Source organism: Bemisia tabaci, chromosome 4 (genome assembly GCF_918797505.1).
Source record: "Bemisia tabaci chromosome 4, PGI_BMITA_v3".
NCBI classification, from domain to species: domain Eukaryota; kingdom Metazoa; phylum Arthropoda; class Insecta; order Hemiptera; family Aleyrodidae; genus Bemisia; species Bemisia tabaci.
The window spans coordinates 97,284-116,877 of record NC_092796.1 but is presented as its reverse complement, the minus strand read 5'-3'; the positions used below and the strand labels follow the sequence as shown (position 1 = coordinate 116,877).

Sequence of the window (19,594 nt, the reverse complement as noted above, 5' to 3'; positions counted from 1 at the left end):
CCATCCTAGGTTAGGAATAGTAGATCACATATAGACACCTTTCATGTGTATTCTTTTTATAGCATTTTGACCCATTTTGTAAATCATATTGATGCCCTAAAAAACTTACTGAGGTAGCTGAGGTGGCATATTGAAGCTTTATAGAGCTTTAAGGGTATGAAAACGAATGAATGAAGTACAAAATGAATAATAAAATCAATATTTGTTTTAAGATAGTATGAGGTTTCATTTTTGAGAATTTCGCTCCAGAATGAGAGAAGAAACAGATGATTTGGCTCCTTTAGTAAACAAATCAGCATGCACTGGGTTGTAAATCAGTTTGACTTGCAGCCCATATCACTAAAAGGCGCAACATGCCCTCTTCCATATAAATTAGGGCAGCATGCGGTTGCAAAGATAAAATCCAGCTGAATCTGTGTTGAAAAATACTAGGATTTAGGCCTTGGAAGACAGTTTGCAGAGCTTGAATATTCTTAATCCTGAAACTGAACAAGCTAATGTCACAACAATTTTATAGAATAGCTTCCAGAGGATGAAAATTATCTTCATTGATACAAAAATGTAAAGGAAAATAGGCTCTTCCTGGATTTAGGCTTTATAAAAAGTAATTTGAGTTAAAAGATCTGAATTTAATAACTTGTTACTTCTTCCTAGGATATTGGAGGAAATTTGTGGTGCAGAAACTGTAGGGCCTGTTGAATTCAAAAAACAAAACACCGCTGCTGTAAAAAATATTTTGGTTCAGTATCTAACTAAATCCACTGCAGAATCCAGTCGAGGGGTAAGTGATAATAATTATTATTTTCTGAATGTAGATCTTCCTCATGAGTTTCAGAATAAGTCACTACGTTGCACTGGCAAAATGTAATACCTCAAGAAGAAAAACAACACCTTCAACCATCTGGGTTATTAGTTCCCCACCACTACCACTCAGTGGCATGTAAATATGTGCATACAAGGTGTCCCAGACCACCCATACCCATGCCTTTTTCTTGGTTTGCTTAGGTTGCTCGAAGTCAGAGACGGCAGGGTTGAATGAGGAATTGACCCCAAGAAATCCCGAAACCGCTCCAGTTTCCCTTGAGGGCTGAAAAGGGGGGATCACGATCCTAAAAGTCGGGGTTTCAGATAGAATTGCGATTCAGTTGCATTAAAATTGAAAAGTACGACATTCTTCTGCAGTCAGGGGGGTTGTTGTAGTGGTCCCTAATTCAAACTACCCTCCATCCATCCTCTACGTCGGAACCTAGGTGGAGGGGGAAAGGGAGAGATACCAACGCACCCCGGTAGGGGCGTGGAGTAGGCATCAAAATTTTAAGTTTACTGTAGACCTTGTCTCCACAGGACGTTTTTGTAAGATTTGAGGGGCTTGGAGGACAAGATGCATAAGTCATTACCTTCCGACCAAAGTATCACAAGCACCATGCTACATTTAAAAATTTCTGTCGCCATTTTATTTTTTGTAGAGATTATGATGGTTGAATCTGTTTGAAAATTTCACTGAATTTTATCGGCAGCACTAAAAAAATTTTGTGAAATTTTCGGACAGTTTCGTGGAACAATTTCTCTATAAGAAAATGAAATGGCAGGTAAAATTTCCAAACGTCGCATGGCGCTTGTGATAGATATACCTTGGCCGGTAGTTGATGAAGTGCAGTTTTTGCATGAGCTCAACAAACTCATGTAAAAATTTTGCAACTAAAATTTAACTATAAAGCATCAAGAAGTGAGATTATACTTTCTTTCTGCCATAAAGCTATGTAATTTTGAAACTTCAAAAACGTATTTCTTGAAATGACAGGAACTACACTTATGCGCCTTGTCCTCCAAGTCTTTAATTTGTCCTGGGGTCGAATTCAGGGAATGAAATTCCGAAGATTTTTGTTAGTTACTGTCTCCATAGGACGGGGCTCTCACATTCCTGCGACAAGTTTGCGCAGGAAAATAAATATAAACTAGTAGCAACCGGGTATTTGACTGGCATCAGGATCGTAATTGAACAAAATGAACAATAGAAAAAACATGGACAACGTTGTAAACAACAAAATATCACACAACCTGCTTTCACTTCTTCCTCTCTCATGTGGTCCTAGATCTCTGCAAGGTATGGTCCGGATTAAACTTGGTAATGTGAATAATATTGAATTAGTGAATATTTTTCACAACTTCGCTAGTGAGACTTTTCCTAGGGACAAATCTTATGAAAACGTCCCATGGATACAATGCCTTAAGCACTACCCTTTCTAAACTGTAATTTGTAGTTTCCTTCTTAAGTTTCTAATCTGTGAACCTCATATCATGATGTTAATTTGCTGTTCTACAGGCAAGACTGAGATGTTTCCTTCACCTGCTTCCATATGGTACAACTAAAGAAGAACTCGTGACAATTATTCCAGAAATTGTATCTTGTTGCAAGGACAAAAACACCCATTGTCGAAAATCTGCACATACCCTGATTACAGAGGTCTATGCAAAATTTGATGAAAGAGTCAGAAATGAAAACTCAGAACTGAACCAGGAAGATACCATGAAAATGTTCATCGAAATTCTCTCAGCTGGCCTAGCTGGATCAAATGAGATGGTCTCTGCAACTTTAGTAGCCTTCTCATGCTTGGTTTTTAAATTCAAAGGTAACAATTATGTATCAACATAAAATAATTGTATAGAAAGAGCATTGTGAAAAACCTCATACTTATTCACAGGTGAACCCCATTAAATTAAAACTGCTCAAGTTGAGAGCCCTGCTAATTTTTAAAAATGCACTGGTCCTGTTTTTTCATCGATCTATGCTATATTCAACCACATGGAGACAACAGAGACCTCTTGGATCAAAGGAAACGGCGGCAATTGTAGATGGGAGCATGTTAGAAGGGCTTTTTGGCGTTTTGGCGCAATTCAAAAGAATCGTTATTTCGCACAGTTTGGACAACTATTTTTAGCACAATTCAAAGGAATTGTTACTTTCACAATTCATGAGCTGAGTTTTTCTCAGTCTGAGTGTCTGAGGGCCGAATTTGAATACTAGACTTATTGCAGTATTTAGCGAAGTACTTCTTTTGCAGCAAAGACAAAAAGAATCTACTTATTTAATTATTTTTTTCTTTGGGGGGGGGGGGGGTAGGAAATAGATTGATATTTTTCAAACTCCTGTATCTTCTTTTTCATTCTTCTCTAATTACATCGGGGTCACCATTTTGTTGAGCCTTCGGCCAACAATAAGAAGACAACAATACGATATTTTCCCAGCTTCAGCAGTCCTAAACTTGATCAGAAAAAGTGACCATACCAGATTTACAAGATCTTACAGAAGAAATGGACAAGTATCTTTCTGATATGTTAGTTTTCTATGTTTTTTATCGATAAAACCCAAGAATAGGCTATATACAGGTAACTTCCTCTGTAAGTCAAACTTATTTGAGGTCCTGTCGAATTTGTCATAAGAACTAAAAGCCCTCTAAGTGGAGCTAACAATCTCGTCCCTATGCAGTTTGACTTAGAGGTAGTTAACTACACCATTGCATCTGTGTGTTAGAAAATGAGCAGTTTCCTTTCATAGGAAAAGGGTTTGGGATATCAAAATGAAAATTTGGAAACACAAGAGTAGGTGCTTCCAACTTATCGTGTTTGCATTTCCCACTTGTTTTACTTCATTTTTCTCTCTTGTGGTTTCATTTATGCATTCCTGATAATGTAGTGTGCTGTTGAGACACACGTTCCCAAAAAATTTGCCACTAAGGATGTAAAAAAGCAGTCAATTCCTGCCTTCAAAGTGAAATCAAAAACTTTTGTCTTGCCGGCCACAGGTAGCCTTAGATTTAAAAGTGAGAGTGTTGAGACCCAGGGAAGGACTAAGTCAGGAACTGAGAAAGTTCTTCAAAATTAGCATAAACTCTTATGTCAGTAATTAAAATTGATTCTTAACTCGCTCATTTTTCAGCCTCCCTAGAGTCAAGGTTGATTTAGTGAAACTAATTTTTTTAGTGATGGGATGAACTACTTTTAAGTGTCATTAGCTCCTCACTATACCAAAAACTCATTATTCATAACATTGTAAATTCGTAATTTACCACAATGTTACATTATTTAACACGTTCCCTGGCAAAAAGTAGCTCCCTTAGACCTAGGAACATCCTCCAAGTTTCAAATCTCTATCTCAATTAGGTAAAAAGTTAGATGGGGAGGGTAGGGGACTTTCCTAACTCCCTGTATAGAAATCTACTTACCCCTCTCTTCCCTACGCGCCTGACCCGTCTCCAGAGAAAGAATGGACCAAGTGATTAACCATTTCACCGTCATGCTAGGATTCGTCCAATTTTCAAAAAAAATTGTTTCGCGTGTACTTAGCAATTTTTTCCTTACTCTTCCCTAAAACACGAATTAAAGAGGTCTAATTCGTAAAAATCGGCTGAATAGAAGAGAAGTTACAGTATTTGAAATCCGAAGAAATCAACAAAACCTCGACTTCTCTATACGAAAAATAAAATGAAGGGGAAAAAAAGAAATGTATGAATTACAATTATATGTAATTGACCTCAGAATTTGACAAGCAATTCAATTATATAGGAGATAAAATTGGGAGAAATTGCAAAAAATTCGCCTGTTGCAAGGGGCTTCCATGTAAGAATTTTGACCTGAAGACAAGGGTTGAATAGCAGCATGTACTCCATACCAATACACGGTGTGCCTAAACGAACATTTTTTTTTTTGTCAAAATCGAAAATTCTTTATATTTTTTTAACTACAGTGTCTCTTGAGTCGTTTAAGTAAAAAAAAAAAAAAAAAAAAAAAAAAAAAAAAAAAAAAAAAAACTGTCGAGATTCTGGAAAATAAAGGAGCTTTAATAGTATTCTGGGGCTATAATAGCTGAATCACTGGTAGTAAATCTCGTTATATTATTAAAAAGAAATTGACTCCATAATTTAATGCCTTAGTTTCTTGAATACCATTATTTTAAACACTCAAACATTTATACCACCAATTTTAGCCATGGGGTGATTTCCTGAGAGCCGATAATATCACGAATTTCTCATAGAACCCTTCAAAAATGGCTTGCTGTTTGGGCAGCCGATTCGGTCATTAAACCGGGGTTTAAAGGTAAGGTGATAATAACCCGAAGCTCTGAGAAAAATTTTGAGATGAATACAGGAACGGTTTCCAAGTAACGAGGAGAGGCGGGCGAAGCGGCTAAAATCCGATCTAATTTTTGACATTTTTCTGTTGAATTGATGTTGCCGCGGACTTCTGACTGTGTCCACACATGGTTTCTGTTCAGCATATCAGTACATAAGTATTTTTACACGTAGAATGTAATTTTCACGTCAGGGAGTCTGCATATTTTGATTTTTTCGATTTTATACGGAAAATTGATGGTTTTTCGGGATTGAAACTACCGATTATTGTTTCATGGAAAATTAATGCACCCAAAATGACTATAGCATATTGACTTTTACATATTTGCACTCACGAAATTGACTTGTAAATTCATTGAGTGGGTACATTGACCTGGATCAAGTTTCTGCGATTTTTAACGGCAAATCGGTAGATTTCCGGGATGTAGATTGCTTACTTTCAATTCATGAATGAATAAAGCAACGACATGGTTGAACTTCTTTGCATGGAAAGACGTTTAAAATAACAAAATCAGGACATGTTTAATGCAATTGCATTTATATTGAGTCAATTTCTTTTCAATAATATAACGGAAGTTATACTACCGGTGATTTGGGTATTTTAGCCCCAAAATACCTTTAAATCGACTTTATCTTTCAGCATTTTGACAGAATTTTTCCTTTCTTTGCTTAAATTATTTCGTAACACTTTTCTTTAAGAATCTGATAAGATTTTGCCTGGGGCAGATCAAAAAACTTAAACTCATTTGAATGGCTTTCTACTTTCACAGTACACCGTTTCGTCAAGGTGCGTCGTTGACCTTGCAGTGTTGGATCGTAAATTCTCCTGTTGTGCTGCTTGCCTATTTTGAAATCTCTTCATATAAAAACCAATGAGGTTGATATGTGCGCCTCATCAACACATTGTGTTGGAGTTCACTGCTCGTTTATTTCTACAGTGCAAAGCTTTTTTCTCAAAGCAATCATTAATGAATAAAATTAATGTATCTCGTTTATTTTTTGTTGAAATAGACTTCTTTATAGTGAGGGGGGGGGTGAACTTTAACCAACCTACTTGTAATAATGCTCCGCTCAGATAATTTTTTTTTTCTTTTTCAGATATATTTACCCTGGATCTGTTACAAAAGCCTCTGGAAATTGTCAATTTATTGGTTGGTTCAAGTGTACCAAAAGTTGCATCAACAGCCCTAGACTTTCTGAAAATATTCATCTCAATTGTCCATAAGAATCTAATTGGTGCCTTTATTAGTCAAATTGTAGGTTTTAGACTTTCAGAAATTCTTAATGTGTTATTTATGCAGATATTTAAAAATACTTTTTTTAATTTTTTTAAATAGCAAATCCAAATAGAATTGTCAGCTTTATAATCTAAACATCCCAGTTGCAGCCTTGTTGTCTGTAATGTAATTAGCAATTTTTGGAGCTTTGTATCTTGTACCCAACATCAGATGATTCCTCAAAAGGACTATGCATATGATACTTTTAAATTCAGCGCCGGCTAAATTTTTATGTTATGTTCCTTACGAAGTCCTGAATACAATGAGGTTCTAAAATGGAATTTCCTGTGTGCCAGTTTCGGGATATTTGGGGCTGAAAAGTGAATTTTTCAGCATTTTTAAATCCAGTATCTCGTAGAAATGTTACCATGTCTTATTTGTGATGGAGGAGATCTCTTGGTCTCTAGCAGGCTGGAAAGATAACACACATGAAAATAATAAAAGTCCTATGAACAATAAGGGTGTGCAGTCCCACATCTCCTTCAGAAATCTTGTTCAAGTGTGCCAAGAAGTTTTTTTTTTCTTTTTTTGACGAAATGCTTCTGTTGTCAAATGCTTTCATGATAAAGAGCTCATATTTTTATTTCACCCAAATCCTTATCTTTCTACAGGCTTATTTTTAAGCCCCCCCTCCCAAAAAAAAACAACCCAAAAAAATGTGTTCCTCAAACTGCAAAAATTAAAACATAAATACTTGTGACATCCAAAAAAATGTTAAATTTGAAAGTAAATGGAATATCCTCCCCAAAATGTTTGTATGTATGACCTTTCAGAGCATTAAATTCCCATGTGACATAATTTGTGAATTTTGCCAAAATATTCACTTAGTTTTCAAGTGAAGGATACTCACAAAGGATTCTTTGGTTAATCAAAGTATCAAGACATCACTGAAGTTCACTAATACATATCAGGATCAGCTTGATGAACCTCTATTGTACTTTTTTCATCACCACTCTCCTGTTCTTTTTTCCAGATACGAAGTCTCTCATCAATAGACAGTGCATTCAAAAGTAAGTTCAGGAGAAAAATTCGAGACATCTATGATCGCCTATCTAGAAAGTTTTCTATCAGCACAGTTATTGAGCTTGTGCCAAAAGACGACCTCGATACTCTAGCAAGACTGAAAATGCTCCGCAAAAAATCAGAGCGGAAAAAACGTTTGAAACAGAAAGCCATGGAGAAAAGACAATCAGAAGGAGAGGAGATTGAAGAAGAGGATATTGAAGCTGGCCATTTCCTCAAATCAAAACCCAAAAGGTAAATAAATCTCTACCTTCAATAATGCCACCATAGACGTCCAATAGCAAATGATCAGTAAATGATTATCACTTAGTAATTATTTGTATCCGAAAGAGCACAGCAGGTACCACACAACCTCAAAGAGGAATGTCACGCTCAAAAGTCAGGGAAAAGTGGCTGTCATATTCAGTTTGAAGAATCTGTTTTCCCACTTCTCCTTACTCTCGTTGTAACACTACTAGTCGTCATTAAGATGCAACAATGGTAGATACAGTCCATTACAAATGTATGGATACAAACACAATCCATTCAGATAGTAGATACATGATGTAAGAAGACAATGAACCTGTAGAAGATATAAATTGAAGTACTGGACAGTATACTTACTCTCCAAATTTTCACTAAGAAAACGAGTCGCAAAACGAAAAGTCTGGAAATCAGTTCCTATATAAGATATTGGGGCTTAAAATAAACATCGGTTAGAGGTAAAAATGCAAATAAAGTTAATTTAATTTAGCCTCTATTTTTATCTGGGTTAATAATACTTGTCATTATTTTGTTCAGGAGTTGATTTCAAGATTTTGAAGAGCAAATTCGACATTCTATCCTATTTCAGACCATTTGTAGTGGCTCATTGTATCGTGCGTCTTTTTGAATCCCACGTTGCCATAACCTAATGATTTGGAGTAATTTTTTTTTTTTTTTTTTTTTTTTTTTTTCTTTTTTTTTTTTTCCAGTATTGAAGAAATTCTGGCAGAGTGTGATTCGGATGATGAAAAGGACTTCATTGATGATGATACTAAAGACGGTGGAAAAGCTAAAAAGAAAAAGGAAAAATCTATAGTAATTGAGGAAAGACAAGATGAAATTGTAGATTTCACAGATATCTCGTCAAACAGAAAAATTATCGGTAAGTTGAGTTGAAAAGTTCAACTTGAAAAATAAAACATCTAATTTTTTTAACCCATTTTGAGGTATGTATTAAATTGTTTCCAGGGAAATCAAATGCAGTCAACTTTCATTACAACATCTCCGAAAGGGATTTGAAAAATTAAAGTTTTTTCTGGAAAGAGTTTGTAATTTGAAAAAACTCTTCAGTCTGTTTTTACTTGAAGTGACAGTGCTCAACATGGGTAAATTCACCTACTGCAATCAGAGACAAGAGACCCTCCACTGGCCTCCTAGCGACAGGTGGAAGATTTTACTTTCGGGGATTCAACAGTTCCTTATGGATAATTATTAGGGAGCATCCAATAATTTCGGGTGTGGACCTACCTACATGGTCGATGATGAGCTCCAGGTGACGTCATGAGCCAAACAAGTTTCACAAACTTCAGCCATTTTCGACTTGTTTGCAAAACTAAACTGCCAAAACGTTGTTAAACATCAACCATGTAGGTAAATCAACAGTAGAATGCTGAAGTCCCGAAAGTAAAAGCCTCCACAATAGCCGAGATACGAGTGGAGGGTCTCTTGTCTCTGACTGCAATGCTGCTACTGTTACCTGGTAAGTTTTTAGCACTGATTTTGAAAATGACCTCCATTTTTCTGGGTTAGCTCAATTTTTCATTCCTCTGAAAAATTGAGTTTTTGCAGAGAAAAGTCAATTTCCTGGTAAATCTGAGCACAATGGAAGTAAACAGAAGTCCTTTTTTTGGAGTCAGTGTCAAAAATGTACTCGGACACAGTTAACTTATTGAGGCAAATTAAAAAAAAAAGAAAAGAAAAAAAATTGTTTACCAGTGTAATGTTTTAAGTTATCATCTCTGAGAATGAATTAGAAATCAAGTTCTAGAATATTACATATCACTAGAAATGTGTAGGGTCTTTTATGGTGAAGGACAGATTTGATCAAAAGAGGTGAGGTTGATGCTATATCTACAATTTTTTCTTCCCTCTGGATTTTTTTTTCATTTTTTGTGTTCAAAAAGAATACCCAGGGCATCAGTTCTCAAAATTCTCGAAAGGTGAGAAGGAGGGTAGGTGTTAATAGTTGAAAAACCAGTGAAATAGTTTACCTCGTAACATTTTGAGAAATTAAGATATTGACTTGTGGTTTGCACAGGCAACTGGCATAATACATAGACTTTCAAACAAGTTTATATTGATGGTGAAACTGCAAAAATGTGTACCTTGGTTGAGGTGATTCAAAATCTCTGCTCCTATTGTATTTTTTAAGTAGAGTTGGAACTACAATGATAGCTTGAAGTTTTCCCAGAATATTCTCCATAAAGAGAAGAAAAAGCTCTGACATTTTCAAAAAATAACGTGCAGTAGTTTTCTATTTATGAAGTAAAGTATGACAGGAAGTCTGCAATGCCACAAATCAAGATACGCATTCATACAGTCTCATCATCGATATGTTGCATACCTATCTTGAGTAAATGTTAGGAAAATTCGACATAGTCGGATTTGCGGTTCAAGTTTTCCTGATGTTGGTGGAAATTCTGAAAAACTACCATACTTTATTTTCATCAAAATCGGATGTGTTTTTCTTTTCATTACACTTATCATAAAATGCTTACCGCAAGCAGGAAACTTTTTTCTCCATAAGTTTTGACTGCATAACCAACAAAAAACATCGCTCTGCAGGTAATTGGAAGTGGCATGCCACCGCTCTCCATCCAAATAATGATAGCCGATGAATGGTCTGGCCCTCAATTGTTGCTGAATCTTGCCAGGTTCCGTTACTTCCCTCTATCAAAGGAAAAACTTTTCCTCATGAGGTACTGAAGATAAACCTCAAAGTATTTTTTATGAATGTCAAGCAGCTTCTTTTCATGACATGGTTTGAAGCCCAATCCAAGCTTTCATTCAACTCATTATATGTTGGCTTAATAACTGTAACCTCAGAAATTTTTGTTCCAGCCTCCAAGAGTGGAGTTATTGGCAGAGATTTCAGCAGCCTCAAGAAGAGGAAATCAAAAGATCTTGGCTTTAAAACAACTTCTGATGGTAAATTAATTATCAGAGAAGATTCTGGCAGTGATTCAGAAGATGAGGATCCCAAGAATTCCCTAAATAAAGGGGTCGAAAGCTTAAGAATTGAACTCTCGGGTATGTACCTTATTTTGAAAGAGGTTGTTCCAAAAACGCCGATTTTGCTCCCCCCCCCCCCCCCCTGGATTTGCCCCAACCTTTGCTCAGATGTTGTACTAAGTGTCCCCGATGCTTGGGCAAAATATCAGCCCCCTCGGATAATTAGGGTCGGGGGGGCAGGGGGGCAAAGTTGCAATTTTTTCGAAACTTTAAAAATCGATATCTCGCGAACGGTTTGAGTATAAAAGTTACGGTTTGCGCTAAAAAACGTAAAAAAATTTTCTCTACAAGATTATTGATGCTGTTTGCATGGTTGCGTATTTTATCGTAGTCATAAATCGATTTTTTCGATTTTGAAGGTTCGACTTTTTTTCGTTTTTTGTCTCTCCTCTCCAGGCGATCGTTGCTACGTGAATAAAAACCAGTTGAGGTGATTCTCCATGAAATTTTGCATCTACCACACTTTGTTTGACCTTGGAGAAACGATTCATTCTTGATTTATGGCGATTTTTCTGCGCGTTCCCGGTTACGCGCGGACGGCAAATCGGCGGCGCTCCATCCCCCCCAGGCGAGGCAGAGGTCGTTCCACTGCTAGGGCCTTATATTCATGCTGTAGGCTGTAATTGTCGATATTTTCTCCTTCCCCCTCCCTTCCCCTCCAATAAATATTTTTTTTTATACTTCGTTATACAGAGTGTCCCGGACCACCCGTACCCGGTCTTTTTCTCGGTTGGTTTAGGTAGTACGAAGTGGGGGACCGCAGGGTTAAACAGGGAATGGACCCCAAAGTATCCGAATTTCATGGTCCCGAAACTCCCCATGCCACCCTTGGGGGGTAACGAGGGGGTCACGATCCCAAAAGTCGGGAGACATTGTGCCTCCCTCTTTTACCTCCCCAAGGGAGGTTAGGGGGGCTCCGGGACCATGAAAATTGGATACCTTGGGGTCTATTCCCTGTTTAACCCCGCGGTCCCCCACTTCGTACTACCTAAACCAACCAAGAAAAAGACTGGGTACGGGTGGTCCGGGACACTCTGTATAACGAAGTATAAAAAAAATATTTATTGGAGGGGAAGGGAGGGGGAAGGAGAAAATATCGACAATTACAGCCTACAGCATGAATATAAGGCCCTAGCAGTGGGACGACCTCTGCCTCGCCTGGGGGGGATGGAGCGCCGCCGATTTGCCGTCCGCGCGTAACCGGGAACGCGCAGAAAAATCGCCATAAATCAAGAATGAATCGTTTCTCCAAGGTCAAACAAAGTGTGGTAGATGCAAAATTTCATGGAGAATCACCTCAACTGGTTTTTATTCACGTAGCAACGATCGCCTGGAGAGGAGAGACAAAAAACGAAAAAAAGTCGAACCTTCAAAATCGAAAAAATCGATTTATGACTACGATAAAATACGCAACCATGCAAACAGCATCAATAATCTTGTAGAGAAAATTTTTTTACGTTTTTTAGCGCAAACCGTAACTTTTATACTCAAACCGTTCGCGAGATATCGATTTTTAAAGTTTCGAAAAAATTGCAACTTTGCCCCCCTGCCCCCTCGACCCTAATTATCCGAGGGGGCTGAAATTTTGCCCAAGCATCGGGGAACAACCTCTTTGTTTTATTAATAACTTCTATTATGAGGATATTGTTAAATTTAGAACAATTTTTACACGCTGCAATTTTCATTGTGGCCTTTAATGAGAGCCGAAACAAATCGAATTGGCAGCACTTCTCTACGTTAGTTTAATTTATTTTACAAACTTTGAAGAATAGAAGAATTGAGTCCAACCGCCCAAATTGTTGGCCATACTTCGTTACGCTTGTATTTCAAAGCAAATGATTGGACTATTGCAGAAACACAGGGGGACAAAAAACTGAGACAAGCAAAATTGAATGGCAGCAGAGGACCCCTAATATTGTTTCTCCTGCATAGAAAGTTAAAAGGGAAAAGAGGTTGTTCCATCTGCCATATGAGTTGGGCCCAGAATGGAAATTTCTCATTTTTTCAGGTATCAAAGGGTATGGTCTAAGGTGTCCGAAAATGGCCAACTTTTTGATCTGCCCCCCCCCCCCCCCCCTGGAGAGGGGGGAGGGGGGGTCCAATGAAAATAAATTTTTTGGGCATAACTCAAGAACGGTTAAAGGTAATGCATCAAACTTTTTTTTTAAATGAAAGAGCATAATAAAAGCTTTCGTTTGATGTATTAGACGTTAGTATTTAATCAATTTTTGAATAAGTTATGACCAATCAAAAATTTTGAAAAAGTAAAAAATCGGTTTTTTGAATTTGAAAGGTACGGCGATTGTTCTCGGCCTTTGATCTTCTGGTTAAAATGAGACCAAGTTCATCGTAGGGAAATTATTCGTTCCGGAGTTATGATTTTTTAAAGTTGCGGCGGCAGGGTCCGCGACCCCCGGGACCGCTTCCCCGAGTTCATAATCGCGCCCGCCACGCAACTTTAATTGCAAAATCGAAAATTTTGCATACAACATGTATTGGAAGGTTTTAGGTGCTCAAGTGTGGCCGAATTATTTTAATTATGCCCCCCTCTGGAGGGGAAGGGGGGTCCATTGAAAATCGATTTTTTGGACAGAACTCAAGAACGGTTGAAGATAATGCACCAAACTTTTTTTTAAATGAAAGAACATGAAAAAAGCTTCCGGTTTGTGTATTGAAAGCCGCTGTTTTGTGCTTCTGAGTGATTCGTGACTGATGTTGGCTCGACAGAGCCCACTGGGACCACTTTCTTAGCTTACAATTGCGAGCCTCCGGCCGTCCCTGCGTATATCCTAAAATCTCAACTGTTACGAATTTCGGTTCCTCGCGAGTGTTAGGTGTATTATTTCGTCCGAATCTATTAAAGGGAGTTACTGCACCTGCAAAAATGGTGCACGCACTGTAAACCCTTATGCGCACATTGTTAAACTTCTTTGGTACTTCATTTACGGGCGATTTGAAAATAAACCTGCCCCCTCAGCATATCTCAACGACTGTTTTCCTTTGCGAAAGTGTTACTTTCAATTCTCGGAGAAGGAGGACGAGGAAGAAAATGAGGATGAAGCAAGGAGTACCGACCATGAGCAGTGACATGATATCATGGCTTGGTGAGTTTAATTACTTTCAATTCTTCGAAATTACTTTCATTGATTTTTATGACTCATTGCCATTTTTTGATTGCTGCTTTCAATGCACAAACCGGAAGCTCTTTTAATGTTCTTTCATTAAAAAAAAAGTTTGGTGCATTATCTTCAACCGTTCTTGAGTTCTGTCCAAAAAATCGATTTTCAATGGACCTCCCTTCCCCTTCAGAGGGGGGCATAATTAAAATAATTCGGCCACACTTGAGCACTTAAAACCTTCCAATACATGTTGTATGCAAAATTTTCGATTTTGCAATTAAAGTTGCGTGGCGGGCGCGATTATGAACTCGGGGAAGCGGTCCCGGGGGTCGCGGACCCTGCCGCCGCAACTTTAAAAAATCATAACTCCGGAACGAATAATTTCCCTACGATGAACTTGGTCTCATTTTAACCAGAAGATCAAAGGCTTTTATTCAGGAAGTTTTTTCTGCTTCTGAGAACAATCGCCGTACCTTTCAAATTCAAAAAACCGATTTTTTACTTTTTCATAAGTTTTGATTGGTCATAACTTATTCAAAAATTGATTAAATACTAACGTCTAATACATCAAACGAAAGCTTTTATTATGCTCTTTCATTTAAAAAAAAAGTTTGATGCATTAACTTTAACCGTTCTTGAGTTATGCCCAAAAAATTTATTTTCATTGGACCCCCCTCCCCCCTCTCCAGGGGGGGGGGGGGGGGCAGATCAAAAAGTTGGCCATTTTCGGACACCTTAGACCATACTCTTTGATACCTGAAAAAATGAAAAATTTCCATTCTGGGCCCAACTCATATGGCAGATGGGACAACCTCTTCATAAAGAAGACATGTAATAAGAAAGGATACAGAAGCTGTATCATTTTCAGCGTCAAACATTCCTAATGACTTGTGCTTGTTACTTGTACAACTGTTTGAACAGCATAGTTTTCTTTTACTCAGATAATCCCATCCCAGGCTTAACCTGGCTCCACCCATGCACCCCATGCTAAACAATTGGTAACCATTTTGCTCATCGTATGAAAAAAAACATGTATTCTATTGGATACTATTCATACTTGTCTCATTAACTTTAATATGTGTTCAGTCAATTTCGCTATACTACGGAAGTGACCTCTATGAAACACTAATTATTAAGCTACTCTTATGACCTGGGGGGGGGAGGGAGGGGAGCGTGTATTTCTTGTCTTAAGGGTTTAATGGTATCAGGGAGTCAGGGTTGCGCTATGAAATTTTTAAATCCTTTGCTTGCGATCCAGTTTGTTAAAGGTGCAAACCGCTGAAATCTCGTTTCATAAGCTTTAACTTTCAAATGAGGAGAGAGAGACTTAACACTCGTAAGTGGGGCCGGGTCCTGAATCATCAAAACACCAAAACACTAAAACAACCTCTACCAACCTGATGCAGTCGTCCCAACACCACACAACCCATCTGGATACCACCTCAAAAAAGCACTCAGAATGAAAGCTTTCAAAAAACTCCACCCCAGCATAATTTATTTTACAAACTTTGTAAATAAATTGAAATCCCTCTTAAAAATGCTGCAGAAATGTCAAGACATCTAATATTGATCTAGGGCTTTCTCACAACTTTTCAAATCATGATAGGAATTCCTAAGTACCCAAGGTGTGAACGTTGCAATATCTAATTTTTTTAGAACAACTAGGGGGCTGCTTCCATTCTTTGAATGCATGTAATTCGTGCTCAAAATAGCATAAATGAAAGTTTTGCATCTCTTTCCAAAGCAAACTGACTTCTGCACGGGCTAGAGAACCTTTACAGAAAGAGTTTGAATACCAAGAGTCCTTATGATTGGTTGAGCCATCTTTGATCTCATTGTGCATTCTGAGATCCAAATAATAAACAAAAATCTTATGCAATTGACTTGAAAAGTCAACAACAAGTGCAGCAGGTGTTAATTGTCAAAAGCTACCAAGAACCTGCTCACACTCTAAGTCATCCCCATTTTCCTGAATCTGTTTACCTGAATATCTTAGCTTCCTTTACCAAAGTACTCCTATGCGGTCCAGTGACGTGTTTAGGTGCATCTTCAGCTTTTGCGCTATGCATTCTGGGTACAACCAATCAATGGAGAATTTGCACACAAACATTTTATTGCTTCATCTAAGAGTGTCCAATAAGCTGAGTTCGCAGTATTTTTCATAATTTTTTTCTGACATTGAAAATTGGAGAAATATAGTTTTAAAAGTGAGAAAATGTGCCGCCTTATGCCGTCATCTGATGGCATTTTCCATTTAAACACATGTATTTTAGCAGATTAGGTTATTTTGTCATATTTTCTCCAAGAATAATTGTGCAATTTAGAAACCAAGGATGTCTTCGCACTCAGTTTTCTTAGCAGTATCATTTTAAATATGAAATTCTCAAAATTTCAGACACCTGCAAATTCTCTATTTCAAATGTTAACTTTTTGGTGGATTATTTTGAGGATCTCGAAATTTCGTTCTGTAGATCGATCATCAACAAATTTTTGTGCTAAAAACCATCCTCCAGAATCTTCAAGTAAAGCCAAAAGTATTATTTCCATTATACAACCGATTTCAATGGATTGATATCGATAGTTCATCAGAAACAGTACTTTTAAGTTTGTTCTATGTATTTGGAAGATGATTTTCAACTCAATACATTCCTGGATGATTTATCTACAGACTGAAATTTCGATTTTCCCAAAATAAATCACCTAAGGATTAAAAATTGAAGTATATTAATTGTACCCATGATGCATTGTGCAAAAGCTAAAGATCCACCTTAAATAACTGCATAACGATGGTGAAACTACTAGACCTTATATTTCGTTTGCGGTGTTTAAAAATCACCGCTCTCATTTTATTTTTGCAAACGAGAACAAACCAATACCATCCTTTTCAAGTTTCACAGATTTTGCTTCACACTGAGAAGAAAACTCTCGGAATTTTGCAGGAATTGACATTGAGTAGCTTTCCATCTAAAAAGGAAAGTATAAGAGGAAGTCTACAATGTTGCAAACCAAGGTATGTGGTCTGGTAGTTTCACCGTCGATAAGCTGTTACCCTCCTGGGCAACTGGCAAAAATGACATCACAAACGTCCTGCAGAAACGTTGAGCAACATTAATTTTTGCATCACCATTGTGACGACGTTTTTGCAACATAACTTTGCAGTTTTTCTTGAATTTTTCCTGTTAATCAGGAAGCATGGTGAATTTCCTTCTTTACGTTAAATGATTTCACTTTTCTTCTTTTGCTGTATTTGACATTATTTTATGTTTTTCAGTCCTCCTCCCAACAAGGCTCATTACAATGAAAATTCCTCTGTAATGTAAAAATGGCCAGTCCCTAGACATTTCACTGTAGCAAAAGTTGAGTGAAATTGTTTTTGATGGGATTTTTATGTTTTTAAGAGACATTTTAAGGAAGAAGAGAAAGTTTTAGAAAGTTGCCTAAACAACTACTGTTGCTTTGTGACACCCCATGCTAATTCGAGACGATTCTACATAAGTCATGTACAAGAAGAGATAGAGCAGACTAATGGAGATTGAAGGGAGCTAGATAGTGTGTTTGAGGAGCCGGCGCGTGGCGTGCGTCGCCATGCCCGGGGCCAGTGGCAGTGAAGGGGCAGGGAGACTGCTCAGTGCTCAGCGACTGGTTGGCAGTCTGCGACGGGGAGAGGGCTTGCTGTGTGCCAAAGCAGAGGTGAGGCATTTTTTTATGCATGAATTTTCGGATCAAAGGGCCCCGCCCCGCAACTTCTTACATTAGATACAGCTCTATGTAAAAGATGTTCCTCATAACTTTGGGTGTTACAATCCCACACGTCAGTGAAAACTAACAAAGAATGAGGCTCCTAAATTTATGTTTTTGAATGATTGTAGACGAAGAAGAAGAAGAAGAAAAAGTTGATGTAACCAAAAATCTAGATGCACTGTTGAAAGATAGAGTAATGAGGAAGCGTAAACTAAGTATGTCTGATAGTGGAGATGCCCTGGATCCAAAAATGAAATATCAAGGTAAGAAAACTTCCTAATTTTACTCATTAATATCATGTCTTCAAAATAATGGAAAATCAGAAGTTGTCATCGAATTTGAAAGCAGAGGGATCCTCAGAAACTTAGAGAGGATCCTTCCAGTCAATGGACAAAGCCTGGCACTGCACATCTCCAATTAGAGTCTCGACTGAAGACAAGTTTGACTCTGAGTTAAGAGTTTCGACTTAATGATGCTATCTTGAATATAGGTCACCATGCATCTACTGGTATATTATTACTGCTCTAAATGCACGGGAAACGGTTAAAAATGATGAAAACAAAACACGTTTCTCATGGCTTTATGCAGTTAACACCTGTCTCCTGTCACTCTGTGCAGACTCATTTATAATTTACCCAGGGTGCATGGTAGTATTTCATTTTGGTTGTTAACCGTGGAGGAACTTACTACTGTTACTAATATCCATTTCTTTCAGTTCGTATTTTGTCGTCTATATTAGGCGTAAATAGATTATATTGCTAGAAAACAAGTCCTAATTCTCTATAATGATTCCTTGCAAGTGAGCAAGGGTAGATTACATACTCCTTCCTTGTATTCACGTATCATAAGAAGAAAACAAGGGAGTTCCAACGAGCAAATGATGAGAGATTAGTTGCAAAATGGCCCCAGAGAAGTGCTACCATGAATGTTTAACTCGGTTGTTAATGTGTACAACATGTATCTCTGGATAGAATGTGATGCGAAACCGACATGAAACACATATCTTAATTTCAGTCAGTTTTTGCTTAATATTTCACGGTGTCTCGTTTTAAATGCTCAAGAAGGTGAACAGTCCTCTTCAGGAATACTTAAAGCACCTGTCATAGCCGGTTTTGGTGCTGTCTAAATGAAATAGAAGAGGAAAATGGTTTTGGAGTCATGGAGTCATGTAGGCTGACTCAGCCTACCTCATTGCTGAGGTATGACTTAAGAATAGATACCCTGGTACCAATTTCAAAACACCCGCAATGTAATTTCTGGAATGGGTGGAAATCGATGTCAAATATGAGCAATCATCAAGATTATTTTCATTAAAGAAGAGGAAAAATGTTTGGTTATGTTTCATTCAAGCCATCGTAGATGGTGAAGGTGATTCTTGTGCTGAGGATTGATTGAAAGATCGGGTCTGAAAAATTGGTATTCTGAGAGATAATGATTTTGATTTTTCTTGCCAATCTAAAATTTTAAAATTAATTAATCGGGTGTATCCAAATTATTATATGGCAATCCAATCCGATCAAATTTGATCCCTGACAAATCCTGGAAGAAGAGAAATGGAATAGGATGAATTGGATAGTTTGGGATCTCTACTGAGAAAGAAAGGAATATTTGCTTTGAATCATGAGTACCTTTCTTTCTACCAAATTATTAGTCAAATTATCTGATTCAAACGCAAACATATGGAAAGGAACGGACTCTTTCATTTCACCTCAGAGGTGAGATTGAATCGATCCTGTCAAAAGATGAGTGTTCCAGAACCAATTCGATCTTTTCAAAGATCTATGCGGGACGCGCCATCAATTGTCAAAAACCGTGTGTTCCCTCCATGAGCTTCTCACTTTCATTAAATTATCTGTAAATAAAAACGAATCAGGTTGATACGACATGAGTGAATGACGTGCCTTCACTAACACAATGTCTCAGAGTTCACTGTTCGGGATTTCCTTCATCAACAGTGTCACGAATTCTCCAAATTCAATTTTTTTCAAAGTCATGCAACTTTTTTTTAAAGAATTCAATTTTTTATCTCCCAAAAAGTTTTAATCGTTAG

The 19,594-nt window shown here is 37.5% G+C and overlaps 1 protein-coding gene across 1 annotated transcript in view; it reads left to right on the top strand.

Annotated features, from left to right (window-relative positions):
- The window catches only part of LOC109031235 (RRP12-like protein), a 75,374-nt gene that overhangs the window by 53,439 nt on the left and 2,341 nt on the right, over nucleotides 1–19,594 (top strand). Inside the window, exons 14-20 of the mRNA XM_019042643.2 lie at nucleotides 655–781; nucleotides 2,324–2,630; nucleotides 6,228–6,385; nucleotides 7,380–7,663; nucleotides 8,383–8,555; nucleotides 10,514–10,702; nucleotides 17,673–17,807. Coding sequence (XP_018898188.2) covers nucleotides 655–781; nucleotides 2,324–2,630; nucleotides 6,228–6,385; nucleotides 7,380–7,663; nucleotides 8,383–8,555; nucleotides 10,514–10,702; nucleotides 17,673–17,807 — 1,373 coding nt within the window. The remainder of the gene's footprint in view (nucleotides 1–654; nucleotides 782–2,323; nucleotides 2,631–6,227; nucleotides 6,386–7,379; nucleotides 7,664–8,382; nucleotides 8,556–10,513; nucleotides 10,703–17,672; nucleotides 17,808–19,594) is intronic.